Here is a 26,295-nt window from a genome sequence, read left to right as displayed (position 1 = left end):
ACTCCGTACACAATGAAAAATCATTGGAAAGGGCCGCTCAATTGTTGGCTCTGGATAGCTTGCATCCCTTGTGCTTGTCAACCTTCAAACTTTATATATCCCTTCAGTATATTGGTTTTGTAAATTGGCCATTGTGACAAGAAGTTGCAGATTAAAACGTCGTTAGAAATAGCTGTTTTCTCCAGCTTATTGTCATTCTTTTTTTAATTTAAATAGATTCTTTGAGAAAACCTTGAGGGATCTACACAATGATGCCTTGCTGAACTGAGAATTTTGACTACATTCCAGAAATGTAGAGCTTTCCAGCATCACACATAGGTTTCACACGTGATTCCACCACAAATTGCAAGTAGGTTGCAACCACAATAACTGGGAAAAAAGATTACAAAATTGTGGTTGGTGTTTTTGCTGCAGCTCTACTTGTTTCTGAAAGCTGAGCAGATGATGGTCTTAGTACAGCAAACCTTTTGCTGATGCTATTTTTAGAAAGAAAATGTTCCTAGATAGCAATTTTTCCCCATTTCTTCACAAAAACCTAACATGAAACTATACCTTGCCTATTTTCTCTGTTACCTCTAGGGGGATGTGCAAACCTTGGGTACCTCTAAAATGCCCAGGGTGGGGGGACGTGGATAAGATGGCAATGGGTTGAGATGTGATATTTTACTCTCCCTCTCTGCCACCTGCCGATCCCTGCCAAAAGGCCCATTGCATTATCCCCCTGATGCTGCCTGAGCCAGGGGGTCTGCCCTGATGTTGTTCTAGCTGAGTGTCATGGAGCGAGTCAGCAGCAGGCGGCCACTGGACGGAGGGCAAGATGGAAGGTGTTACTGGAGGCTCCACGGTATAGAAAGGGCTGGAGCAAGAGAAGTAGAACTGGTGACATGCTCGGCCTGAGCCATCAAGACAAGCTGCGTTTAGGAGGCATGGAGCGGCACCAGAGGGGGCCAGAGCATCATTGAGAACCCGCAGGTATGGTGTGATTGCAAAAGGAGATGGGACCGGGGTCTGCAGCCGGATCCTGTAGAGTAGGACATCTGGTTGCCAAGAAGCGACCTACAGTGGACACTGGAAGGTGGGCCCCCCTCTTGAATGCCTCACACTGGACTTCATAAACTAATCAGAGAGTGGGGGTGGCGCAGAGGTGCAGGTGACCGCAGCTGAGGCCCAGGACAAGCACAAGATGGGTGCTTGCTGTGACTGGTTGTCCTCCCCCCCCCCCGGTGGGGCAGCGCAAGGTGCATCGAACGGGACCCAGTGGTGAAAATGGAGGCATAGTTCGGGAAGGACTGTGCAAAGTGGCAGGCCCCTTGCTCTAGATTGGGACAGCCGAGAGAGCGGTGACACCTGGAGCTTGTCCCCCATCCTGGATTTCAGGGGGGATGAGCATGCACTGATGAGGGCCCTGCCCGTCGCTCTTTGAGGCAGCTCCATACAAACAGTGACAATACCATTGGGGCTTGAGCATAGAATCCAGCTAGTGGGAGTGATTCTGCCCCGAGGTGACACAGAAGCACAAGCTGAAGCCAAGGCTAGGATATGGCTGGCCCTGAGGTGACGAAAGTCTCGAAAGTCACTAGCTGTCTAGTCTGGTTGACTGCCTTTGGGACCCTGGTCACCTTCACTCAGCATTGATCTGAAGGAGTTGCCTTCTTCTCACAAGACGGACAAGACAGCACCCACCTAAAGTGAGCCCTCAAGAGAGCTTCACCCTCCTCTGCCTCTCTGAGGCGAATCCCTCTGTTGGGGCCAGACAGCTGCGCTCCAGAACCTTGCGAGAGTGCTGCCTTGCGCTTGACTGGTCTGTCATCCTGCGACCCTCACCCGGACTTAGACGCAGATGAGAGACTGAGACATGCTGATACCATACATGACCTCCCAACATGGCAACAGCCATATCCAAAAAATAGCGCTCACTTAGATATATGTTGGTGAATACTTCCAACGTAAACCTCCTTCACAGACACCTCCACTGGCTTTGATGGAGCACATGGAAGCAGACTGTCTGGTTACACGTTACTTCCTGGAGGTGCTGTTCTCTCTGAGGGATGACTTTCACACAGTCAAGCTGGAGCTGTCCCACAACCTTAAAGCAGTACAGAAAGTTGTAGCGGAGATAGGAGATTGTGGGCCTAATATTGAACCTGGCAGTCACTAGACTGCCAGGGTCATAGTAGGACCGCCACCAGAGCGACATTACGACCATTGCGAAAGCTCCATGGTCAGTCTGCTGGCATCAGGTCTCGACGGTTGTAATACACAAGGGCAGTGCTGCTTGAAGCGCTGCCCTGGGGATTATGAGTCCCTTTTCTGCCAGCCTTTGCATCGCAGAAAGGGGGTGCTGGGGGCCCTATCCGGGCCCCTGCACTGCCCATGCACTTTGCATGGGCAGTGCAGGGGCCCCCATGGACAGCCCCATCGAGCTTTCCACTGGTCGAATTACGGGCAGCGGAAAGCGTGACGGCTGCTGCTGCACCGCCACATTGGCACCGGCTCGATTACGAGCCGGCGTCAATGTCAAGGCCTTGTTCACCGCAGGGCTGGTGGGAGGAAATGCTGTTTCCGCCCGCCAGCCCTGCGGTGAACTCCTAATAGGGCTGGCGGTGTTCAGGCCACACAGATGGCCTGATGGCGGTACGAGTTTGGAAGGCAGCGTCCGCCACCTGTCAAACTCGTAATGAGGGCTAGTGTCAACACACTCGAAGACAATGCATTGGGCAGAGACGAAGAGCTTGAACTCCGGAAGGTATTTGCCTTAAGGAGCAACAGATCGAACTTCAGGCGCATGTGGAAGACATTGAAAACAGATCCTGGTGCAATAATATACATATCAGAGGTAACCCAGTGGCAGCGAATGGGGAAGATATCAACTCATTTGGTAAAGCCATATTTGCGCAGCTGTAGAGGCCTGCTTCACCGAAGGTCCAGGTGGATAGAGCACATAGGGTGAGGGTCCCGTCTCCCTCATCTACCCATCTTTCGGACATCTTGGTGTGTGTTCACAACTTTGTTGTGAAGGAACAAATAATCCAGGGCCAGGGAGACTCAGCACCTGCACTTCTGAGGCCATCCAATAGCATTGTTTCAAGATATGTCAGCTATTACCTTGCAAAAACAGAGGGAATTCCACCCAGTGACATCCTACCTCAAGGAGCGAAACATCAGCTATTCTTGGGGGCACCCGTGTTGACATATCTTTCAGTGGGAGGGTCAGCGCCACCAGATCCATTCCTTTTCTGCAGCTTGTGAACTTCTGAGGCTCAATGATGAAGAAGCAGCGGACCCCAGACCTGAGTGGGGGAGTTGTGGGGGCTTTAGGTGCAATTGACGGTACAGGAACACGCACCCCGCCCCCGACTAGCGCCCTGAAACCTGACCCAGACAATATGGCAAAGGAAAGGAGAGCTGTGCTGGGGAGTATGGAAGGGGAATTCGACTCATGAGGAGGCCTCCCTTGATCAGAGCAAGATTATGGGCCCCCTAACCAAGAAGGCATGGGAGAAGGCGGGTGTGGGGAGCGAGGGTGATTCACAGTGGGAGAAAGATCGGACACGAAGTTCATGATGCTTGGTTAGCTGCCTGTGCGGCCGGCCCTATGGCCAAGCCAGGCTCCTGGACAATGTTCTTGTTAAAGTTTATTGTTCAGTTTGGGGGTTAATGTTGTGGGACACTTACACTGAGGAGACGACCTGTCCACCCGGGCACACATACACTTACATAGGTCTTCACAAGCAGGTTGGCTCCGCACTGCCAATGGTATTTTGAGGAAATGCAGAGACGTGACATGCCCAACTAATCCATTACACATGCCCCACTCCGCATAGTGACCCTCAGCGTGAAGGGTCTTATTAACCCGGTGAAGAGAAGAGCTATTATTCCATACCTAGAGCACACACACGCAGACATATGCCTTCTGCAAGAGACATCTCCTGGCCAGGGACGGACTCTGCTTACGATCTAAGGCATTCCCTCAACAGTTTCATTCTACCACTAACAGCAAAAGATCTGGGTTAGCTCTACTGATCTCCAAATCCTTTAAAGGTAGATTGGGGGAGAAGGTAGCAGAGATTAGAGGATGGCTCTTGGCACTTCAGCTGAGTGTAGGCAAACAGACCTTGATAGTGGGCAACATGTATGCCCTCAATGAGTCCCAGGAGGCCTTACTTCGTACAGAAGTAGCAGACGCCATGTGCACTAAAGAGAGGATGATGTTGCTGGGGGGGAGGGGGATCTTAACGTGGTATTCCTCAATGACACTGAATGATCAGCATCCCAGAGAGGGTTTCGGGAGAGGTCACGAGGGAGGGGATCCAGTGGTTGAAGGAGATGGGAATGCACGACTTGTGGTGAATGCATTCTACTCACACACACACAAAACATACGCTAAACCAGATTACTTCTTGGGCACTGCAGAGGTGCGGAGCTTGGTTTCTGGGGTTGGGTTCCAGCCCCGCTCGCTGTCGGACCATGCAACATTGGTGCTGGACCTTACCATTCCACAGGGGCTGCACGGGCATCAACACTGGAGTTTGACGGAAACACTCCTCCACAGGCCAGAGTTCGTCAGTCAAATTGAGCAGGCTATCCACTCTTACCTGTCCATTAACAATACAAGTGATACATCAGTGGCAGTCTTGTGGGATGCATTGAAAGCAGTGATCAGAAGCGTTTTCATAGCAATCTCTACAGGTGATAATAAACTGTGCCGGAAGAAAAGGGAACAGCTGAAACAGTAGACTGCAGAACTGGAGCGCAATCAGTGCACAGGCGCCCCTAGAATATGACAGCAGCTAGAGGCAGTGCGGAACAGCTGGCACACCTGGACCTAAATCAGGGCAGAACACTCATTGCTCCACCTCTGACACACCTATGTGGGAGGGAATAGATGTGGGAGATCTTTGGCCAATAGGCTCCGAGTCTAGTGCCAAGCACCAGGGATCGAGTTGCTACTTGGAAAGGATGGCTCTGAGCTCCAGAATGAGGATCTGATTGCTGCCCAATTTGAGGACTACTACAATGAGTTATACACAGCACAGTCTCTGCCCGAGAAGAGGTGGAAGGGTAGCTTCAAACAGGGAATCACTCTGGCACAAGTTGAAGAAATTGAGAAATCTATCCCCATCAAGGAAGTTATAGTCGCTATTGCACGCCTGAAAGCTCATAAATCTCCGGGCCCAGATGTCTTTCCGTCCGGCTTTTATAAAACCTTTTGTCATATATTGGTACCCCTGCTGACGTGAGTGTTTAATACTGCGGATGAGACTCACACCCCTCCCACATCCAGGAGTGATGCTTCGATACAGGTAGTCCCTAAACTGGGTAAAGATCCCCAGAAATGTGCATCATATAGGCTTATTTCCCTCCTTAATGTTGAGGCAAAGCGGTTTACTGTGATTCTGGTGGCGCGGCTAGGTCCACTGATGCCTGGGTTGATTGTCCCAGACTAGTCCGGATTCATTCCTTCGAAGCAATGTAGTGACAACACTAAGAGGATTCTGCATATTAATGTAAAGGCGGGCTTTTTCTCGGTGGGAAATCATGCTTCTCACTGTGGATGCTGAAAAGGCTTTCAATCAGGTCCATTGGCCTTATCGTTCGGCCACTCTCACTGCCTTTGGCTTTGGGCACTGCTTCCGTACCTGGGTGCTGAGCAACTACGTGCATCCCTTGGCTACAGTCAGGGTTAATGAGAAGACTTTGGCTTCCTTCCCGATAGGCAGAGGGACTCGAAAGAGGTGCCCGTTGACACCCCTACTATTTGTGCTCCATATGGAGCCTTTTGCTCAGAAAGTGTGTGACAATCAGCACATCACAGGGGTCCACTTTGAGGGGGAAACCACACCATATGCTTTTATGTGGACAACTTCCTGCTGGCCCTGGATGACCCTCGAACATCCTTGCCGGCTTTCCTGGGGGAAGTGGAGCTCTTCAGTTCAGTGGCGGGATTTCATATAAACACTGCCAAGACTCAAGCCCAAGACGGTGTCCCCACAGAGTCACCACTAGCCGGAAGCTTTCCAGTCCGATGGACCAGGACCACCATACCTGGGTATTCAATTAGCCCCGACAGTGACTGAGACGGGTCAGCAGACTTATGACACTCTGCAGACACGAATAACGCAGGACCTTGCCAGATGAACTTGCCAGATGGCGCCTATTCCTGCTTTCCTGGCTAGGTCGAATAGCGGCACTGAAGATGGCCATTCTTCCCAGGATTCTATACCTGTTTCAAACCATGCCGCTTGACCCACCAGCGGACATGATTAATGCCCTGCAACGGGTGTGATACTGATTTGTGTGGCCCACGAATGCGATGCCAACAAACCTATAGATCCCTAACCTGAAACAGTACTTTCCCTAACCTGAAACAGTACTTTCAAGTCACTTAACTTTGAATTCTGGTTTAGTGGTCACAGGGGAGTCAGAAAAGCAGTGACTCTTTATGGACAGGGCGATTGCTGGAATACTCTTGTGGAAAGTGCCCTTTCTCCGTAAACCCCAACGACTCTGGGGACTGTACTCTTTCCTGTCACAAAGTTGTTGCTTCGATGTGGGGTGAGGTGGCAGTGGGGGCAGCCCTCACCACCTTCCCCTCTCCATTGACGCCAATTCTGGATATGTTTTACACATAGAGATAGGGGAGGATCTGGTCCCCATACTACCGCCCTGAGACAAGTATAATAGACACAAAGAGTATGGGGACAGACCGGTCAGGCCTGTACAACTGGTCATCTGATCACAGATGTAGTGATCTAATTTAGAAGTGGGGTATGTATATTGGTGTACAGTGATTCTACATCCGGTGTGATCAGAAGTTCGGGATTTGTTTCAAAGTGCATCCCTTGATGAGTCTTAGCACCAAGGAAATGTGTGTAGGACGCGTCTCCCTAGCGCGACAGTCACCCTGTTTTGTCGGGCGCGTCCTAACATAAGCTGATCATCTTGCAGACTAGCTATATTAGTGCACACGTCTTCTTGGCCCACGATTGCAAGCGACTTGGGCAGGATCTGATTAGGTTCTCTTGAAGAATGCTTCCTTTGATGAAGTAAGTCCTTCCAGCTTCCTACCCCTTGGGGGGCCACAACGAGCAGACGATTCAGAACCAACGAGCACAACACTATGGGGGTCATTCTGACCCCGGCGGGCGGTGGTTGCCGCCCGCCTGGCGGGAACCGCCATTTGGCCGCACCGCGGTCAAAAGACCGCTGGTGCCATTCAGAGCAGACAGTGAAAAGCTTAATGGGGCCCTGTTAGAGGGCCCCTGCACTGCCCATGCCAGTGGCATGGGCAGTGCAGGGGCCCCCAGGGGCCCCAGGACACCCGTTCCCGCCAGCCTCTTCCTGGCGGTGTAAACCGCCAGAAACAGGCTGGCGGGAAGGGGGTCAGAATCCCCTGGGCAGCGCTGCTTGCAGCGCTGCCCTGGCGGATTTGCCCAGCCGGGGGAAATCCGGCGGGAAACCGCCGGACCTGGTTTTCTGACCGCGGCTTTACCACCGCAGTCAGAATGGGCAGGGAAGCACCGCCAGCCTGTTGGCGGGCCAGGGTCGGAATGACCCCCTATGTATCAGTTCTGCCGTTTTACCTTACAAATAAGCTAGCAATGACTCCTATGACCCTTAGTCTTACTTAAACATGCATGATCTGAAATACCAGAGTCCCAGAGTGTACCTGTTTGCAGGGTCTGCAGCGGCTTTTTCCAGTAGATTCTTCACACACAATCCCCAGGAGGGGCAGCAGTCAGTTGTCCTCGAGATCTTCGCACGTGGTCATGCAGAAGCAGTAGCTGATGGGTCCTTGATGCTCCTCTGATGCTGGCAAGTTTTCTCAGATCCTTTCCACAGGAGGAGGGGTGCGATTCTCCTGGTGGCAGTCCTCTGTTGGGGTAGGGCCCACTCAGGTCACCACAGCGGCCTCCTCCTCGTGACGACGGTCTTGATCAGACCATGCCCCAACAGTGATCACTGCCATCACTCTGTACACTGGTTAGGGCCAGATCAGCATAGCAACAATCTTCCCGGCGGCCCCACCAGGTATATGGGTTTCGCCAGCTTTGCTTTGCACATGGACTATTGCCCGATCGGCACAGCAGTAATCTTCACAGTGGTCCTACCTGGCACACAGGGTAAAAGACTTCACTCTGCACACAGACTATGGCCCGATAGGCACAGCAGCAATTTTCATGGTGGTTCCACCTGGCAAACAGGGTGGCTGACTTCCAACCTGCACATGGGCAATGACCAGATTGGTGCAGCAACGTTCACAGCGCACTTCACATCGGCCCTTCTCTGGTTTGCTGCGGAGTTCCCAACTTTTCCCTTCAAACGGGCAACAATCAAATCAGTGCAGCTCCATCTCCTCACACCTCGCTAGAAGGATCCAATTTCCAAAATCCCCCACTGGACCTTGCTCCCTTCAGGGCTCTCCTTTTCCTCAAAATGCTTACTGTGCTTGACAAGAAGGCAGGCACAGGTGCTTCAGGCTCCAGGGGCAGGTGATATAAGATGCCCTGGGTTATGTGCCTCAACAATCTTGAAGAATGGCAGGCCTTGGCCCTGGTAACAATGGATTTAGGCCCAGATCACTGTACTGGGGGTGAATGTTTGTCAATGTTCAGCATTCCGTCCATCACTTGTTGTTTTTGCTTTGTCGCCCTAAGTGGGAAGGGTATGCCCAGACGTGGGTCCCGTGCTTCCCATGCCACTGGATTCAAGCTAGCCTGGCTGATGAGGGGTGAAACCCCGAAACCGGTCCCAGGATGCTTGTTTCTAGTCCAGGGCAGACCTGGCCTAGCAGTTCAGGCTGGACTGTTCCCATGGGGAACAGGGTCAAGACTGATTTGCATATGGCTGGGTCCAAACTGGAATGGCATGGGCAGCAAAAAAACGATGGATTTAGGCCCAGATCACTGTACTGGGGGTGAATGTTTGACAATGTTCAGCATTCCGTCCATCACTTGTTGTTTTTGCTTGGCCCTGGTAACCACCAGAAGTCTTGCAACCTTTCCTCCTCAGACAGACGGGCATGCTGCTCAACAGTTGACAATTTTATTGGCCTCGAGCTCCCCTTCTTATAGTCTGTTTCCCAACACAAAATATGATTTAGAGTCTGAGTCTTTGATATTTATGTTAGGGTGTCTGCTTCCTTTTTGAAGTGCTCTCTCTTTTGCTCTGCCCTTCCTCTAGAAAGAAGAGTGGCTCCATATCTGATAGCCCCACACACAGGCTATGGAAGTGACTAGTGGTTTACACGTAGATGTCAGCTATAGTGATATGTGTATCAACTGGTTACCCTAGTGCCTCAGCCCTACATGATTCTCAGCCTTCTCTGCTTCCTGAGATGTGCCTAGGCCTCTTCCCAGGGACTTATCTCTGAATCAAAGAGCACATTTTGAAGTGTAGTGAAGAGCTTGTGCATTCCACACACGCCCTGCGCACCACTATACACCAGCACAATGTAGGCAAAGGGTGAGGCATGTAAACAGCAGCAGGACTTTAAATAAGTGTGGCTGTAAAGTGTGACTGTAAGCCTCACTTTAGTTACATGGGTAAAAGGACCTTTTCACTCCTACTGATCATTGCACAGTATGCTGACACCACATGCTAGTGCTGCTTAGCTTCTGGCAAAGGAGTAGCGTTTCACCACTATGATAGTAGGGGGCACCCCTCCCGGTCCAAAAAGACCAAAATCCATGAGACATGCCTATTTCATGACGCACATGCATAATCCGTGTTCGTACATGGCCCCAATAATCAGCATCAGTGATCCAGACATCATTACAATTGGGACACAGTGCATGGTTGCATATCCATCACCATGCAAGGGACTTTTTCATCCCAACAGATGCCCCTCCCAGATAAGAATACAGTGAAACAATTGCTAACCTGGAGAGGTTAGGTGGTCTGATTGGTAGAACCGGCAGGAATGTCCATCAGTGTTCTACTACAAAGTCTAAAACTTGCAAAGAAACAGACCATCTCAACAACTTGGGATTCTCTACCTTCATAGCCACCAACCTTTTCAGTGACTTGTGATCTATTTGTACCACAAACATGGTTACAAACAAGAAAGGATGACAAGTATGCAAGCCCAGATTATGGCAAAACACTTTCTCAACAGCCACCCTGTTTTCTGTGTAGTATCCTTCTACTAATAAAGGCTACCGAATGCTCTCTACCTTTGTCATCCAGTTGAGCTAACACTGCTTCATCTCCATTGTCAGAGGCTTTCGATCAAATGCTGACTTGGGTCAGGAGCTTTCAGTATATGTGTAGCATATAGTGCTTTGTCAGTTCTCAAATGCTGACACTTCTCAGTCCATATGACTGGGCTGCTTCTTGGAAGTCAAAGCAGTAAATGAGGCAACTATAATTCCATAGTTTGACACAAAGTTCTTGAAATACCTGTAGAGTTCTAAAAAGGCCCTCTCCTCAGTCTGGATAGTAGGCATCTCCGACTCCATCACAGACTGAATCTTGACATCCAATGGGTACATTTTCCTGTTCCCCACCTCATGTCCAAGGTAGACTAGGGAAGACTGCCCCACTTGACACTTGGTTTCCTCCTGTATCCTATACAATATCTCTTCCACATGTCTCAGGTGGTCCTGCCATGAATAGTTAACTAAAGCAATGTCATCCAGGTAGGCCACACAGAACTCTTTCAGCCTTGTGAAAATATAGTTCATCAGGTGCTGGAAAGGGAAACTGCTTGCCGTATGGCTCTTCCTGACATCGCAAAATGGACCCAACGGAAGTGCCTGAGTTGGGCCGCTAATGTGGAGAGGAAGCGCCAAGACTAGCATGAAGGAGACCGCGGGGCGGAGTTGGTGAGCTCTGCCCCGGCCATGCACAACACCTCAATTGTACACACTTGGTGACCCCCCACGGATTCAAAGTCTCCAGCAACGGAGGTGAGGCGTGGCTCGTGGACAGGCTGGGAGCACTGAGCGATAGCCAGGAGGACACCGACTGGCTCCCAAGGATTTTTGGGACCTGACCCGGATGGCACTGTCGACCGGCCGCAATGGCGTGAGGGTCTGGGCAGCCTGTGTGGATAACAGCAGCCCAAAATCACACAAGAAAGTACGGGGTTCAAAGAGAGCTCTAAGCTGTGGAAAGTTTCCTAGTAGCTCTTGGACCCTATTAGGTAAGTTGTTGCTTGTGGGTACTGTGGAGAGTCAAGATTAGGAGGTGGAGGAGGGGGAAGGAAAGTTTCCTTATCGGACTAGGTGGTCTCACACACTATATAGTGTCATGCTTCATCATATGATCACTTAGCCCCACCAAGGTAGGACAATGCCACCTGGGCGGATTCAACCTCACTGTTAAAGGAACAGGAGGGAGTACGTCAATTATCACTGTTCTGGAAAAGTATGGGATCCAGCTAACCTAGGGGTATACTTAAAAACACATAAACAGTCACCTATGTGAAAGTACACTTTAATGGTGGAGACTGTTGGTGTGATTAAAAACAAAAATGGGGACACCTCTGTGAGAGCAAGGACTTACAGGGTCGCCTATCTAAGAGTCAATGGCCAACATGTTTCTGCCCTCTCTGTTGAGCCAAGGAAGGTCTCGGGCATTCGTCAGGGCCTAGGATCCCTATGTCTCATATAATATGAGGGAACAAGAACAAACTCCATGCAATGAGAGAGTAGAGAAGAGGGTGCAATGAACATTAGGGGCCTACCTTAAGCAAGGAAATACCTTGTGTAGGCCCTAAACCTGAAGGCAACTAACCCCAGATGTCCAGGAGAGGGACAGTCCCCTTACTGTCACACAAACTCAAAAGGGTCGCTCACTGTGCGCCTATAACGTCCCCTCGCTGGACCGCTCATACAAACTTGCATGGAGTTTGTTCTTGTTCCCTCATATTATATGAGACTAGGAAACTTTCCACAGTTTAGAGCTCTCTTTGAACCCCGTACTTTCTTGTGTGATTTTGGTTTTGTATTTTGGGAGATCAGTACGGTGTTGTTCCCTTTGGATATATATATTTTTTATATCCTCAACTCTCCCTTACTCTCCAGTTGTGTTACGATAACAGCAGCCCCACTGGAAACAAAGGCCCATGATTGTCACCCCACTGGTGGCCTGGGTGCTGGTGAGCCCCGTGATTTTTCTGAGTTTTGTGCACAACAAGGTCAAGTACTACACTACTGGATACTTGGCCCTGCTTTCTACCAGAGCCTGCAGGGCCCTAGAGTTATGACTTACATCCCTCGTTGACTCTCCTGATTGGCACTCACTACACTTATCGGCTTTATTCGGCTGGGTTGATATATTGCTGTAGGCATGAAGGAAGAGGATACAATCAATGTCACCCTTGCAAAATGAAAGGTCCCCTGTGATGCACTCCTGCAGAGCGCCCGGTCTTGGCCAACCCAAGTAACTAACTCCCACCCTATAATTCGATAGGATACAGGACTGTTGCCCCAGTATAGAAAGGAGCTCTGATCTATGCGGGGCAGCCCCCTGCGGACTGTACTAAGTGTGCTCATAAATTCATCTCCTTCTGCAGACTACATTACTGGTGGCTTGGACCAGGGTGGGGGTCTCCCTCCCCTGCGTGAATTCCCTGTGAGGGCAGTCTTTGCAGTACTTAACTGCAATAATACACCACATGGCTATACTGTGCCTACACTGCGCCTGTCCTGTAAGAACAGGACTGATTGGCTGCCCTACTTGAATCTATCTTGCTGAGCGCATAGCCTCACTGCAGCACTACAGGCTGGAAGGGACAAAACCCCGGTGGAAGAGAAGACCACCTGCAAATGAGTGAGGCAGTTCAGCCTGTCTCCGACCTCTGCTCCATTGGAAATCAATGTTGTATTGTATACATAATAGGCCACACTAGAACCAAGACTATTAAACCTGCAGGCCACTCTCGCTCCTAGTCCAACCCCTCAGAGTGTTCCTCGGCTCTGGCAACTAAAGACTGCATTCTCCCAACTATGGCCGCACCCCTACTGGTTACATTTTATGCTATTCTCCAAGGGATACAAAATTCTAAAGTAGTCATTGAACAACAACTGGGCGCAATTATCTCTTGAGCTGTCATTGAGTCCCATGGGAATTATCCTGGCAATTACCCTCCGGTTGGCAACTAGTCGATAGAGAATTTCTCTCCCTATTTGGCTGAAATCCATGCTGTTCTGGTCCCCTGTGGACCATGTTCGCGAACTACCTGTCAGCCAGCACTTCAAGTTTCTCTGGATCCCTCTCTGTAAGATCAGCAAGGTATTGCCTAAATGGGGTAGAGCACTCCTCCTTGAGTTGCTGTATCACCATCAACTGATTACGGGACTGAAATTCCTTGGCCTCCACCACTCTCACCCACTCATTCCAATCATGCAATGCACCATGGATCCAAATCTCAAACAGAACACCAACTGCTCTTGTATAATCCCTGAATCTCTGAAGGTACTGACCTGGCTTCAGCCAAACCATCTGATAAGAGCTTTCTTCATTCACTCATAGACCATCTGGTTTGCCACAGGAATCTTCCAATGATGGCTGTCCCTTAAAATGACATGCCCCCCATTAAGGCAGCTATCACAGACACCTTGTTCAAGACCTGCACCTTACAAGCGACCTCTAAGCTCACAAACGATTCCAATATGTCCTGACCTTCCACATACATATGCACAAGATCTCTTGGAACCTTGACCACAATCTGGCCTGAATTGGATGTAGAGTTACTTATCTCATGTAATTGCTGCCATCCTAAGTTTTTTTCTCTCAAGGGCTATCATTTCCCTCTCCAGTTCTCTTTCCCTTATTTTTCTCCTCCCACTCTCGCTGTTTTTCCTCATGTTCTGTTTCTCTGCCCTCGCTCACAATTTCTCTTTCCAGGCCCAATCCTCCTGCCTCTCCATCCTCCTCTCCTTTTCTTCCCCATAAACTAGACTCAGATGCTCCCTCTCAAACTCTCTGGCCTTTTCCTCTTCCTCAGCCTTAACTTCCTCAAGTGCCAACTGCAATCTCATGGTTTCTGCTAAACTCAAACCACCCAACGGATTTATTCTTGTAGTTCGTGACAGAGGTACCTTAGAAATGCGAGGTGGTGTATTCACCTAGGGCACTGTAGAAACTAAAGGGTGATGAGTGTCTTGGGGACACTCATTAGGGGATACACTCTGTGTGTGTCTGGGACAGGTCTGTCCTAAGGGGATCCTAGAGCCTGGCTCCACAGTGCTATCCTCTTGGATTCCTAACATGGTTTTCTCCCTAAAGTCAACTACAGCTTCATCCCTTTCTCCAGTATCTCAAACTAGCCCCTAGTGAAATGAGCAAGGACCTCTCTGTCCCTACTCCAGGGAACACTCCACCCGCTGACCCTGCCTAAATTAGTCATCTGATCTATGGACACGGTGCAGAGGTTTATTCTCAACCTTGTGCTGTCTATTGTCTATGTATGCCCATTTTGCCCTTAAAAACTGGATCTATTGTACTACTGGTGTAAATAGGAAATGGCCAATGTCACATCTGTATCCAAGGCTCCTAAACATTAGGTGCCTCACCATTTGCCGTCAGTTGTCAGAACCACAATCAGAGGACCCTGGAACATGCAGGAGCTACTGGGCCTAACTGTGGGTGTTGTGGCCTCTTACTCCAGATGTTCTAAGGCTCAAAGCAACTTGGCCAAGTACCCCTTCATCACTTGGCTCTCAGTGGTGGTGGGCATAGAGCAGTCCAAGGCTCCACAGGGAGGTGCATACAGGCTCACAACTCAAAATACATTCAGCAGCAGCAATAAATGACTGCGCAGTCAAAAGCTTGCCTTTATGAAAAAAGGGTATTTATATATGAACACAAAGTGAAATAAGGCATTCACAAACAATACACACAGCCCCCTGAGGGTAGGGCTCTAATGTTCAATAGGCAGGCCCCTGAGTCCCACAACTCTATCACTAGTACTTATTCCCTATTCACTATAGGCAACATTCAGGTTAAGCCCCACTAGTAGTATGAGTCTGATGAGTCTCCTGACTCTTTATTAAAGTCAAAGATGTTCCGGTGCTAAAGCGCTATATAGCATGCAAGTTTCCCTGGAGGCATCAGGCCTGTAAATCAGTCAAGCATCAGTAGGATTTGAAAAGACCAGAGTCTCCGAGCATGCCTTCTTAGGTGCTGAAGCTGCAGTGGCTGTTTCAGGTGAGTTCCTCATACGCAGCTGAGAGGGGCAGATGGATGTCCTCAAGTTTCTCACGCGGTCATGGGGAGGTAGGGGTCCCTAAATGCTCCTCTGATGCTGGTAAGTTTCCTCGGATCCACCCCATAGGAGTGGCGCGTGACCGTCCTGGTGCTGGTCCTTAATCATGGATTGGGTCCGCTCAGCTCACCATGGTAGTCTCTTCTTTACAATGACTGTCTCAACCGGACCAGGCTCCTTGCCACTTTCTGGTACAGGGTCACCTTCTTCAGCCTGTGCATGAGGTACAGCGCTGAGAGCACAGCAGCAATCTTCAAGGTTGCCCCACCTGGCATACAGGGGGTCACTGACTTACAACCTGTGCACGGGCGATGACTAGGTCGGTACAGCAACAGCACACGGCTTACTTCATGGCGGCCCTCCTTTGACACACGGGGGTCACTGAATTTCCTTTGCACAGGGAAATAGCCTGATCAGCGCAGCATCTGTCTCCCACACCTCAATAGGGATCCAACTACCAGGATCCTCCATTGAACTTCATTTCCTCCTGCCCTCTTCCTCACAGAGCACACTAGTCTTGGCAAGCAGGTAGGCAGGCACTGATGCTTCAGGCTTAGGAGGCAGGTGGTCTTGGATTCCCTGGGTGATATTCCCTCACCCAGCTGGGAGACTGGCATTTCCTGGTCCCCAGCTCCGGTCACAGGCAGAGGTCTTGCAGAACTTCTCCTCGCACAACCTGACTGCCCTCTTGACAGCTGACAATTTTGTGGACATCGAGCCCCCGTTTTTGTAGCCCATTTCTAGACACCCATTGTGATTTAGAGTCTGAGTCTCTGAAGCTTATGTTGGAGGTCTGCTTCCCTTTGAAGTGACCTCTCCTCTGCCCTGCCTTCAGAAAGGAGTCTGTCACAGCAGGAGCGAGTCCAGATCTGATATCCCCACAACACAGGCCATTGGAATGACTAGAGGTTCACTCCTGGATGTCAGCCACACTGATATGTGTATCAAAAGGTTACCTTAGGGCCTCAGCCCTACTCTTTATAAGTCTCTTATCAGCCTCATCCTATTTTTGAAATGTGCCCAGGCTTCTTCCCAGTGACATCTCTCTGAATCAAAGTTTATTGAATAGCCTAACTCTCCCTTCCTCCAGTGTGTCCCACCCAGCTCACAGGAATGCAACAATCCACAAATCTATCTGGGGAATTTTCTACCTCATGTTGCTGCAATCATCACTCGGTCTCCCAAAATGGAACCCAGAATCTTCCATGAATTGTTTCACTTACAAGCACACATACACCCAGCAGATGCATATAGCATACATGTACTGCACAGCACTACATTCTTCATGTATTGTACCATTCACAGGCACACACACACACACCACACACATATAATATACAAGGACTGCGCAGTATTACAAACCAACCTGATTCAGCGGAACTTTAAATAATTGAGCCTGCAGTCATCACTCCAGTGATACAGCTACAACCACCTTTTTACTCCTACAGATCATTACATGGTATACTGCAACCATCGTGCTCATGCTGCTTAACTCCTGGCAAAGAAAGTAGCTTTTTACCACTATTATGGTAGCACTTTGTTGTCCCTATTGGTCCAAAAAGACTGCAATTCATGAGGAAGGCTTATGTAATGGCGCACATGTATGATCCGTGTTCGCCCATGGCAACTCAAATCAGCATCAAGGATCCAGACTTCATTATGGTGGGGCACTCAGGCCAGAGGTGCACGTCCATCACTATGTGAGGGACTTCTCTGTCCTAAAAACATTTAATTATCAATATATCTTGACTTTATTATGATTATAATTGGTCTTTCTTCCGTAGACAAAATTACATTTTGGCAGTCTGCACGGTGGTTGCGGTGAATGCAACGGGTTAATGATTTTTTCCTGGGGAGAGAACTAGAAAATGAGATGTTTATGCTGGCTTTATTCACTCTTGCTGTGCATGCCAAGGAAGATATTGACACAGCCTTAACTCAAAGTTTTGGCTTAGCAACTTGGTTGACTGTTCGCTCATCATTCATTTGTGTTATTAGGGAATGTATAAATTGATAGTTCTTGCCTGGTGTTTTTTATGTACGGTTTTTGGAACGCTATCGACTTAAAAGTACCGCAGTCTGTGGTTTACAAATCACTAGTGGACCACTGCAAAACCTATTGGAGAGCAGGAAGATGAAAACACATTTGGGAAATATAGAACATATGGTGCGTTTTGATGTTTAGAAACACAATAGCACTTTTTTCATATGAGACATTTTCATTTTTTAACGCTTTACACATGTTGTAGAAAGTAGTTTACTCCGAGTGATGTATTTTGTGCCACCTATAACACCATCAATGGTACGAATCAAACTTTGTAAAGTTACAGCACTGTTAGTTGAATTCCCTACGTGTGCTAATTTGTAGCGTAAAGGTACATACTTTAAGAATTTCTTGATGGTTTTCTGATGCATACAGCCTTCCATCTCGAACAATATCTTCAATTAATTGTTGGTAATCCTCTAAAAAAAAAGAATATAATGATACATTAGATGTAAACGGTACGCCATACATTTGCCAATATGGTTACACAGTTTTAAATAATGGCAGGTGATTTATATTCGCCTTGTAAGGCTATCTTTTATGCATTTTTGACTGATTATTCTTCCATGTTCAAGCAAACACGACAAATGGTATTTGGCGGGACTCTGACTAGTGGGAAATCACAGCGATTTGGAACACTGAAATGAGTTGTGAGATAGAGCAACCAAAGAGACTTAAAGCAATAGAATGTGTTGTGAGGTCTGGTCACTTCAAAGTCTGTAATGTGTAGATCTCAAGGGCGATGGCAGAGGCGTAGTAGGCTTCAGTGCCCTGCACTGGCATGTTATCTAGGATTATATGAACACCCAGAAACACATATACACGTTTCTCTCTAATCCGCTGCTTAAGCAGCAGTGTTATCACAGAAACCATACAGGCCGCTTTGAGGAGATGGTAATGTGTGACGCGAATAATTTTGCATTATTGCCATTTTGCATTTTGTTGAGGAGATGGTGTGTTCTGTTCTTTTTTGTGCTGTTGTGTTTTTGTGCTGTATTATTGCATAGTTAATGTTGCGTTGTGGATGTACTGGGGTTTGTTTTGCCTGGCCGATTGTGTTATGCCTTTCAGTTATGCCCTTCGATGTGTTTGTTGTGTTATTTGGCTTTGTGCTATATTTTTTGTTGTTGTTGTGCCTTCTAATTTCCGTAGACCGATCCACCTGCAGCTAAAAGTAGAACATTCCATTAATGTTACTATCATAATGCCCCTGTGAAAATTCACTGAAGTACAGCAACAAAAATAAATAGTAGGGGCTCTGGGGCATTGTATGACAATAGGGGTTGGACAGCGAGAGAGATGGGGCACAGCACAGAGCTGGAAAAGTAAGTTATGGTAAAATATTAGTCTCTGAAAAAACAAAAACAAAGGTTAAAGTAACTTTATAGTTAGTTATGGTAGTAAAAAGACTAAGAAATTCAAATTAAAAAAAAAAAAAGGTTTAAGTGACATTAAAGTTAGGTAAAAATGTTAGTTAAATGTAATGTTTTAAACAAAAAAAAAGAATTGAAAATTACCAGTTACTGTTAACTTAAGAAACTATAACCCACTCCCTTGCCATGCATAGCTTATGACCTGACATATATCACTCATGAAATATTCTATGGCATCATTGGTAACAACACTAATGACATCTGGAATTGTCACGTAGGCTCATTATTCTAATGAGACTACTGGATTTGAGCAGCAGGATCACTTGCGGTGTGGGGGACTGAGTCTAACCCACTACTGGTAACACCTGTCGGCCTAATCTGGGTTTTGCTACGGCTAATTAGCAGTGCCTCATCTCTACCCAAGAGCAGGGATGATTGGGCAGCCAAGTGCATGATATGATTGACTCCTCAGGGAAATCGTGGTCACTCAGATCACATCTGTTTCTCTCAGTTACATTAGTCTCACATATACAAGGACAATCATAGGCAGTATATGTTTCAATAAGGTTTTAATGAAGCAACTACATCTTAGATAATAAAGCATGTACTGCAATAACTAGGACGATGAAGCTTGACAGGATTAAAATTGTGACAAGAAGAGTAAAGCATAAAAATAGCGCTACCATATTGTCACTAGAGTCATTAAAATACTTCCTTAAATACCTAGGCTATGTTAGAGCACAGTATGTTAGGCTCTAGTTCTGCCTTTCAGGTTCCCCTGGGAAGACATCATCCCTCATACCTGAGCAAGAGGCCTGCAGTCTGCATAAGCAGCTGTAGCGAAGCCTTCAGCAATCAGCATACATTCGTAGTCAAATGGCTGGAATCTCCCTCTAACGTGTATGGGACAGAGAAGTGTTTTTATAATAATACAGCTGATGTTCTGATAAAATGTCCTTATGTAAGGATGTGTATGTTTGTATGAACAATAGAGACAAAGCGATACCACGTTTACCGGCAACCTATCTTACTGCACCCTTGAGAAAAGCACAGAGTGAAAGACATGTCTTGATTAAGAACACAGTGCTAACCTAGGCAAAGAACAGCTGGATAGAGAAAAATAAAACAAGTCTGCAAACGTGGCTATTGTTAAAATAATAAATGTAGCTGAATAAAATATGTCTAGGTTAAAGTGCACAGTGGCAGGCCTAGTGTGCTAAAATAGTGTGTATGGAGCTATAACTAAAATGGCTACACAACAAAATTACATCATGGATTTGATGTCAACACTGTGCAAAGTACGAGTTATAGTTTTTTCAGTTAACAATAACTGGTGAGTTTCAGTTGTTAGTTGAGTTTAAAACATTACTTTTTAACTAACATTTTCACCTAACTCTAACTTCACATTAACCTTAGTTTTTTTTCAGCAAATAAATATATATACATATAGATATATATGTATATATATATATATATATATACACGCACTCACAAACATATAAAAATTAATTTATGCACGTCTGTGTGTAAATATATATACATATATATATATATATATATACATATATATATATATATATATACACATTTATATTTTATGTATTTTTGGGTATTTTTCATTTGAAAAGGGAAACCTCCAACTCCCATTTTTTTTTACCTTTCTTCTGTTTTCGAGTAACTTTCCAAGACCTCCTACTTGCATTTTTGTTAAAAGCTTTAACTGCCTTTACGAAAAACCCATTTACCTCTACCCACCCAACCTTAAACCCCTTTACAATTCCTTTAAATCTAGCCACCCCCTGAACTCAAAAGAGTCCCTGCTTCCCTTTACCTCCACCCACCCCTGAACCCTAAAAGCCCCTCACATCCCTTTACCTCTCCTTACCACTGAACCATAAAAAACACTTAACTCCCTTTACCTCTTCTCTTCCTTGATCCCTAAACACCCCTTACCTCCGTTCATCTCTTTTCACCTCTGAACCCTAAAAACTCTTGCTTCCCTTTACCCCTATCCACCCGCTTCACCTTAAAACCCCTTACCTCCCTTTACCTGTTTGGGAACTCTAAAATACCCCTATTTTTCTTTACCATTAGCAACCCTTATGTCTAAAAAAAACCTTACCTCACTTTACCCTCTAAGCTCCCCAAACGTTTAATACTGCACACCCCAAATCCTCTAAAACCCCCTACATTTTTGTATCTCTACCTTCCCTTACTCATCCCTTAACTCTTAACCATCCCTTGATCCTTATGCCCTTCTTTTTAAGAATTAAATAATTATGTAATTTAAACAAAAATACTTTCCTGCATGGTAAAGTACAGTGGGTAAAGTACCAGAAAAAGACCTGTGTGCTAGTTATCTGCATGTTTCTTACCTGCATGGTAACATCTAGCAGGGAAAAGACCGCAGACTAAAGGTTGCATACCGAAAATAATATTACTAAAGACATAAGTAATAATATGTTGCAGTTTGAGGATGCTCTAAGGTTTACATTTAAACATACCTGTTTCCTGTTAGCCCTGTATGACTCCTGAAATACCTGCGTGTTCTAGAAAGTTACAATTGCCACAGCTATTCTGTCACAGCTATTCAGCAGTGACACGTTTCCAGCTGTGCAGATGTGCTCATTAATGCTTCACATTTCCTCAACCTTTTCATACTACTAATTTGCTTTTGCAGCAAATCCTCAGATTTGTGAGTATGCTCGTACAGAAGTAAATTGCGCCCTTGGGAAAGAATTCACCACATGTTGGTGCATGTTAAGTCTCTATTATAAAGGGTGAGTCTTCTCTGAGCAGTTGTCCACATCATAGATTTGCTCAGTGGTTAGCCAGCAAGTAAATTGGGGTTTTGCAGTCATCTTCAGACTAAGTGCAACTTTAGACTCCTGTTCACTTTTCCCATTGGCATAGGTATTAGCACAGTTTATATCCAGCTTTCCCTCTGCCCTCTCCCTGCCTCATCTAAACATTTTTGTATAGGACAACTCTTTCACCAATCGAAAGGCAGAACCAAATGGCCCTTGTCCTTTTCTCTGTCATCATTGTCCAAACCATTCTGAGTATGCTCAGATCCTCTGACTACTGTGCCTGAATCAGGTACCTATCTGTGGAGTTTTACAGATGTATTTAACTCAATAACAATTCTGAGTTTGTGATCACTCTTTTCAAAAAGGCTACATTACAAAAACATGTGTATGTTATTCTTAGGACCAGAAGACTAATAAATATCCCTTTCTCTTCACTGATTAAATTAACATCTGTTCCCAGGCAGTATTTCAGACATGCCCCTTCCTTTCCCAGGGGAAACTATATTTAATGCTGATATGTGAGTGTGATTCTCCAAAACAGCATACGTGTTTTTTTGGGTTCAAATGGTTGACGATTTGAAACAAAGACAGCATAGTACCAGCTATCTCTTCTAAAGAAAGTAAAACCATTTCTCCAAGAAAGCGACTTCAGAGCTGCTGTTAAAACCCTTGCACCCTTGTTATCTGTATGATGATAATGCCATATTCCATGGCTTTTGTTGGACTTTTGCTTATGCAGGGTCATCCCCAGACTTTTTTGCCTCCTGCCTCCTATATTTTTCTGACATGTTGCTGTTGGCTTTTCAACTCTGAGCACTTTACCACTGCTAACCAGTGCTAAAGTGCATATGCTCTCCTGTTTAAATTGTATGTAAGTGGTTTATCCATGATTGGCATATTTGATTTACTAGTAAGTCCCTAGTAAGGTGCACTAGAGGTGCCAGGGCCTGTAAATCAAATGCTACTAGTGGGCCTGCAGCTCTGGTTGTGCCACCCACATAAGTAGCTCTGTAATCATGTCTCAGACCTGCCACTGCAGTGTCTGTATGTGTAATTTTACACTGTAAATTCGACTTGGCAAGTGTACCCACTTGCCAGGCCTAAACCTTCCCTTTCCTTACATGTAAGGCACCCCTAAGGTAGGCCCTAGGTAGCCCCAAGGGCAGGGTGCAGTGTATGGATAAGGTAGGACATATAGTAATGTGGTTTATATGTCCTGACAGTGAAATACTGCCAATTTCGTTTTCACTGTTGCAAGGTCTGTCTCTCTCTCATAGGATAATATGGGGGCTACCTTTAAAGATGATTAAAGTGTAGATTCCCCTAGAGAGTAGATGGACATGTGGAGTTTGGGATCCCTGAACTCACAATTTAAAAATACATCTTTTAGTAAAGTTGATTTTAAGATTGTGAGTTTGGAAATGCCACTTTTAGAAAGTGAGCATTTTCTTGCTTAAACCATTCTGTGACTCTGCCTTGTTTGTGGATTCCCTGTCTGGGTCAGTTTGACAGTTGGGTTGTTTTTCACCTCACACCAGACAGTGACACAAAGGGAGCTGGGGTGTGATCTGCATTTCCTGATTAGCCATCTCTGCTAGGAGGGAGGGGTGGAGTGGTCACTCTCATCTGAAAGGACTGTGCCTGCCTCTGACAATGCTGTCTCCAGCCCCCTGGTGTGTGTCTGAGGCCTTGCCTGGGCAAGGCAGGATTTCACAAGAAGGTGTGAGTCCCCTTTGAAGAAAGGTGACTTCAAAGACTAAAATGGGTATAAGAAGGGCACCCAAACTTACAAACTTCAGAAACACTTCTGGAATCAAGGGGAACCTCTGCCTGGAGAAGAGCTGATCGCTGAGGAACAAGTGCTGCCCTGCCTGTGACTGTGCTTTGTGGAGCTTTCCTGCAGTGCTGCTTCTGCCAGAGTAAGAGGGCAAAGACTGGACTTTGTGTGCCTTCCATCTTGAAGAAGAAATCTCCAAGGGCTTGATGTAGAGCTTGCCTCCTGTTGTTGAAGTCTCAGGGATAGCAAAGACTTCTTCCTGCCAGCACCTGGAGTCTCTGGAGAGACCCCTACTCTGCTCTGTGGTGCCCTTCCAGTTCCTGGGACCCTGAAAGGAGAGGCTGGCAGCCTAAGGACAAAAATACACGCACCGAGCGCCGTGCGGAGAAAAGATCGACGCGAATCCGATCGCGGCTGAGAAAACGACGCGACGCCGGCTCCGCAGCTGAGAAACGACGCCGTAGGAAACGCGACCGGAGAATCGACGCCCGGAGCAGGAGAAACGACGCGCAGCATCGCTGACGAAGGCTGAGAGATCGCAACCTGCGCCGCGGGACTTTCGGACCGTCGCGTGGCGGGCTTTTTCGACGCGCATCGCCGTGCCGAGTTGTTTTCGACGCATATAACCGTGCAGGGTTATTTTCGACGCACACCGCCCGTGCGGGGTTATTTTTGACGCAAACCAGGTACATTTACACGCTAGCAGCGCTAGTGTGTTGTTACAACTACCTAAAGACTCTTTTTATTTTAAACCTTTAAAAAATCATAACTTGACTTGTGTATGTTGGATTTTTGTCGTTTTGGTCTTGTTTTGTCTAGATAAATATTTCCTATTTTTCTAAACTGGTGTTGTGTCATTTTGTAGTGTTTTCATTAAGTTACTGTGTGTGTTGGTACAAATACTTTACGCCCAGCACTCTGAGGTTAAGCCTACTGCTCTGCCAAGCTACCAAGGGGGTAAGCAGGGGTTAGCTGAGGGTGATTCTCTTTTATCCTAACTAGAGTGAGGGTCCTTGCTTGAACAGGGGGTAACCTGACTGTCAACCAAAGACCCCATTTCTAACAGCTTTCCAAACTCCACATTGGCACCACGTAATGGCATCCTACACACTGCATCATGTCTCATAACACCCATATTGATGGAACTCCATTAGTTCCCCTTGCCATCCTACACCATCTTCAGAACTAACCGCATAATTTACAAAGTCAACGAACAGTACACTTGTTTTTCCTGCTGGTAGCTCACCATCTCTGTTGGTTCTTGGTACACCTGCAGTCAGGACACCAACAGACTGCAGGGTCAGCAGTGTAAAAAATTAAAAGCTAGACAGCAGGCGATTTCCATCAATGGACCCAGGATGTGAAACAACCTACCTTTATCCATCAGGACCGCCCCAACACTGCTTCAATTTAGGCAAGAGTTGAATACTTACCTCTAAAGAATACTACATTAGAATGTATTATCCATCCACAATCCAGCTTCCTCTCATATTACTCATTGACTTTGTGCTTGTCTTTGACCATGGACAGAGTTCCGTTGCCTTTTGACTAGATTCGTGCAATAGAAGTCCCACAGATATATATATATATATATATATATATATATATATATATATATATATATATATAAACACACACACACACACACACACATTTTACTTCTGCTGTCCCTGGTATTTTTGGTAATTGTTACTCAAATATCAGCTATAAACATATTTTAGAACTGCACCTATTGTGCCCCCAATACCAGTATGTCAGAAATACACTTGTTCTGGCCAATAAGACTAGACTTTAGTTTTTGGAAAATTAATCTGTACCACTCATCTGACAAGCGGGACCTCATTAGGTGGTTAGAACAGAAAGGAAACCATTCCATTTTGGCTGTCTTCCCTCCTGGAAGATAGTGTGCAAAAATGTATTTGCAGCCTTTTGTATTAGTATCTTCTCCCTAAACTTTGGATTGACCAGAGTTCAGCAACCTCCATCACTTCCTTAATGTCTCCATTAAGCGTTTGACCCAACACATCCAGACTCATCCACTCCTTTGATTGTGGCTTCTACATGTATTTCACTGACACCTAACTCCTCCTTCCTTGGACATTTGGTGGTTTGTGGCAGCAGATTTTCAACTCTGCTGATGCAAATCCTAGCATGGGCGAAGGGTGGCTTATCCACTCCTAGGCTGGGCTCTGATAAAAAAGAGGCTATTCTGATTAGAGGCTCAGCTAGTCTCTGGATCAGCTCACACTAGCTTCTTATAATGGCTCTGCTTCTGCCCCAGTAAATGTGGTCAAAAACCTTGACTTTAAAATTATTAGTAATCTCACTCTCATTCAACAAATGTCATCAATCATCTCTGGTTGCTTTGATGTTGGCATCACCCTAGAAAAATTATGCCCTTTCTCACCACAAAAGGTATGTATTTGGCCATTTCACCCATCATTGTGTCCCGTTTAGACAGGAATCATTTTTAGTCAGGCCCTCTTCCCTAATCTTACTTAATATCTCCAACACATTTAAAATCAAGCAGCAAGATCTGAGAGGTCTGAAATTTAGCCATGGAATACCACTTTTGTGAAAAATCACTGGCATCTGATCAAAGGCCAGGATCTCATTTAAAGTCCTGTACAGACATCATAAACGGTTCAATGGCAAGCCCATGGCTTTTTATGCCACTATATCTAGCTGAGATGGCTGAACGGACTAATGGACTACTTTTTAAAAGTCCCTTGGTTTCAAAGACAGCCTTGTGGGCGCTGAGATTTCTTTGTCTTCGGCTGCCTCTTCTGTAATTTCCTTACATACGCTTTGGTGCCAACATCAGCTCCACTGTAACTTTTGAAACTTTATAAACCTTTTCTTTTTAGGTCTAGCTACGGTCAACATAAGATATCAGAGAGGCTACAGGTTGGATAATCATTAACTTGCAAAGCATAGCCTACACCACCCACTGGCATCTTGTTTCTAAAACTGAAAAACTCTAGTACTGTATACATGTTAAGACCGAGAAAGACTGCCAGTCCTTTAGTTAAACAGGAAAGCTCCAGCAGCTTTACTGAAGGCCAAGTGATTTTAAG

General features: G+C 46.5%; 1 protein-coding gene across 2 annotated transcripts in view; it reads right to left on the bottom strand.

Moving 5' to 3' along the window:
* SCUBE1 (signal peptide, CUB domain and EGF like domain containing 1) overlaps positions 1–26,295 on the bottom strand; it is a 2,009,692-nt gene that overhangs the window by 26,930 nt on the left and 1,956,467 nt on the right. For both annotated transcript variants that reach the window (XM_069228295.1, XM_069228296.1), the window contains one exon: positions 17,598–17,677. In XM_069228295.1, coding sequence (XP_069084396.1) covers positions 17,598–17,677 — 80 coding nt within the window. The remainder of the gene's footprint in view (positions 1–17,597; positions 17,678–26,295) is intronic.

This window comes from Pleurodeles waltl, chromosome 4_1 (genome assembly GCF_031143425.1).
Source record: "Pleurodeles waltl isolate 20211129_DDA chromosome 4_1, aPleWal1.hap1.20221129, whole genome shotgun sequence".
Classification (NCBI taxonomy): domain Eukaryota; kingdom Metazoa; phylum Chordata; class Amphibia; order Caudata; family Salamandridae; genus Pleurodeles; species Pleurodeles waltl.
The sequence above is the reverse complement of the archived record's forward strand: the minus strand, read 5'-3'. Positions and strand labels throughout refer to the sequence as shown.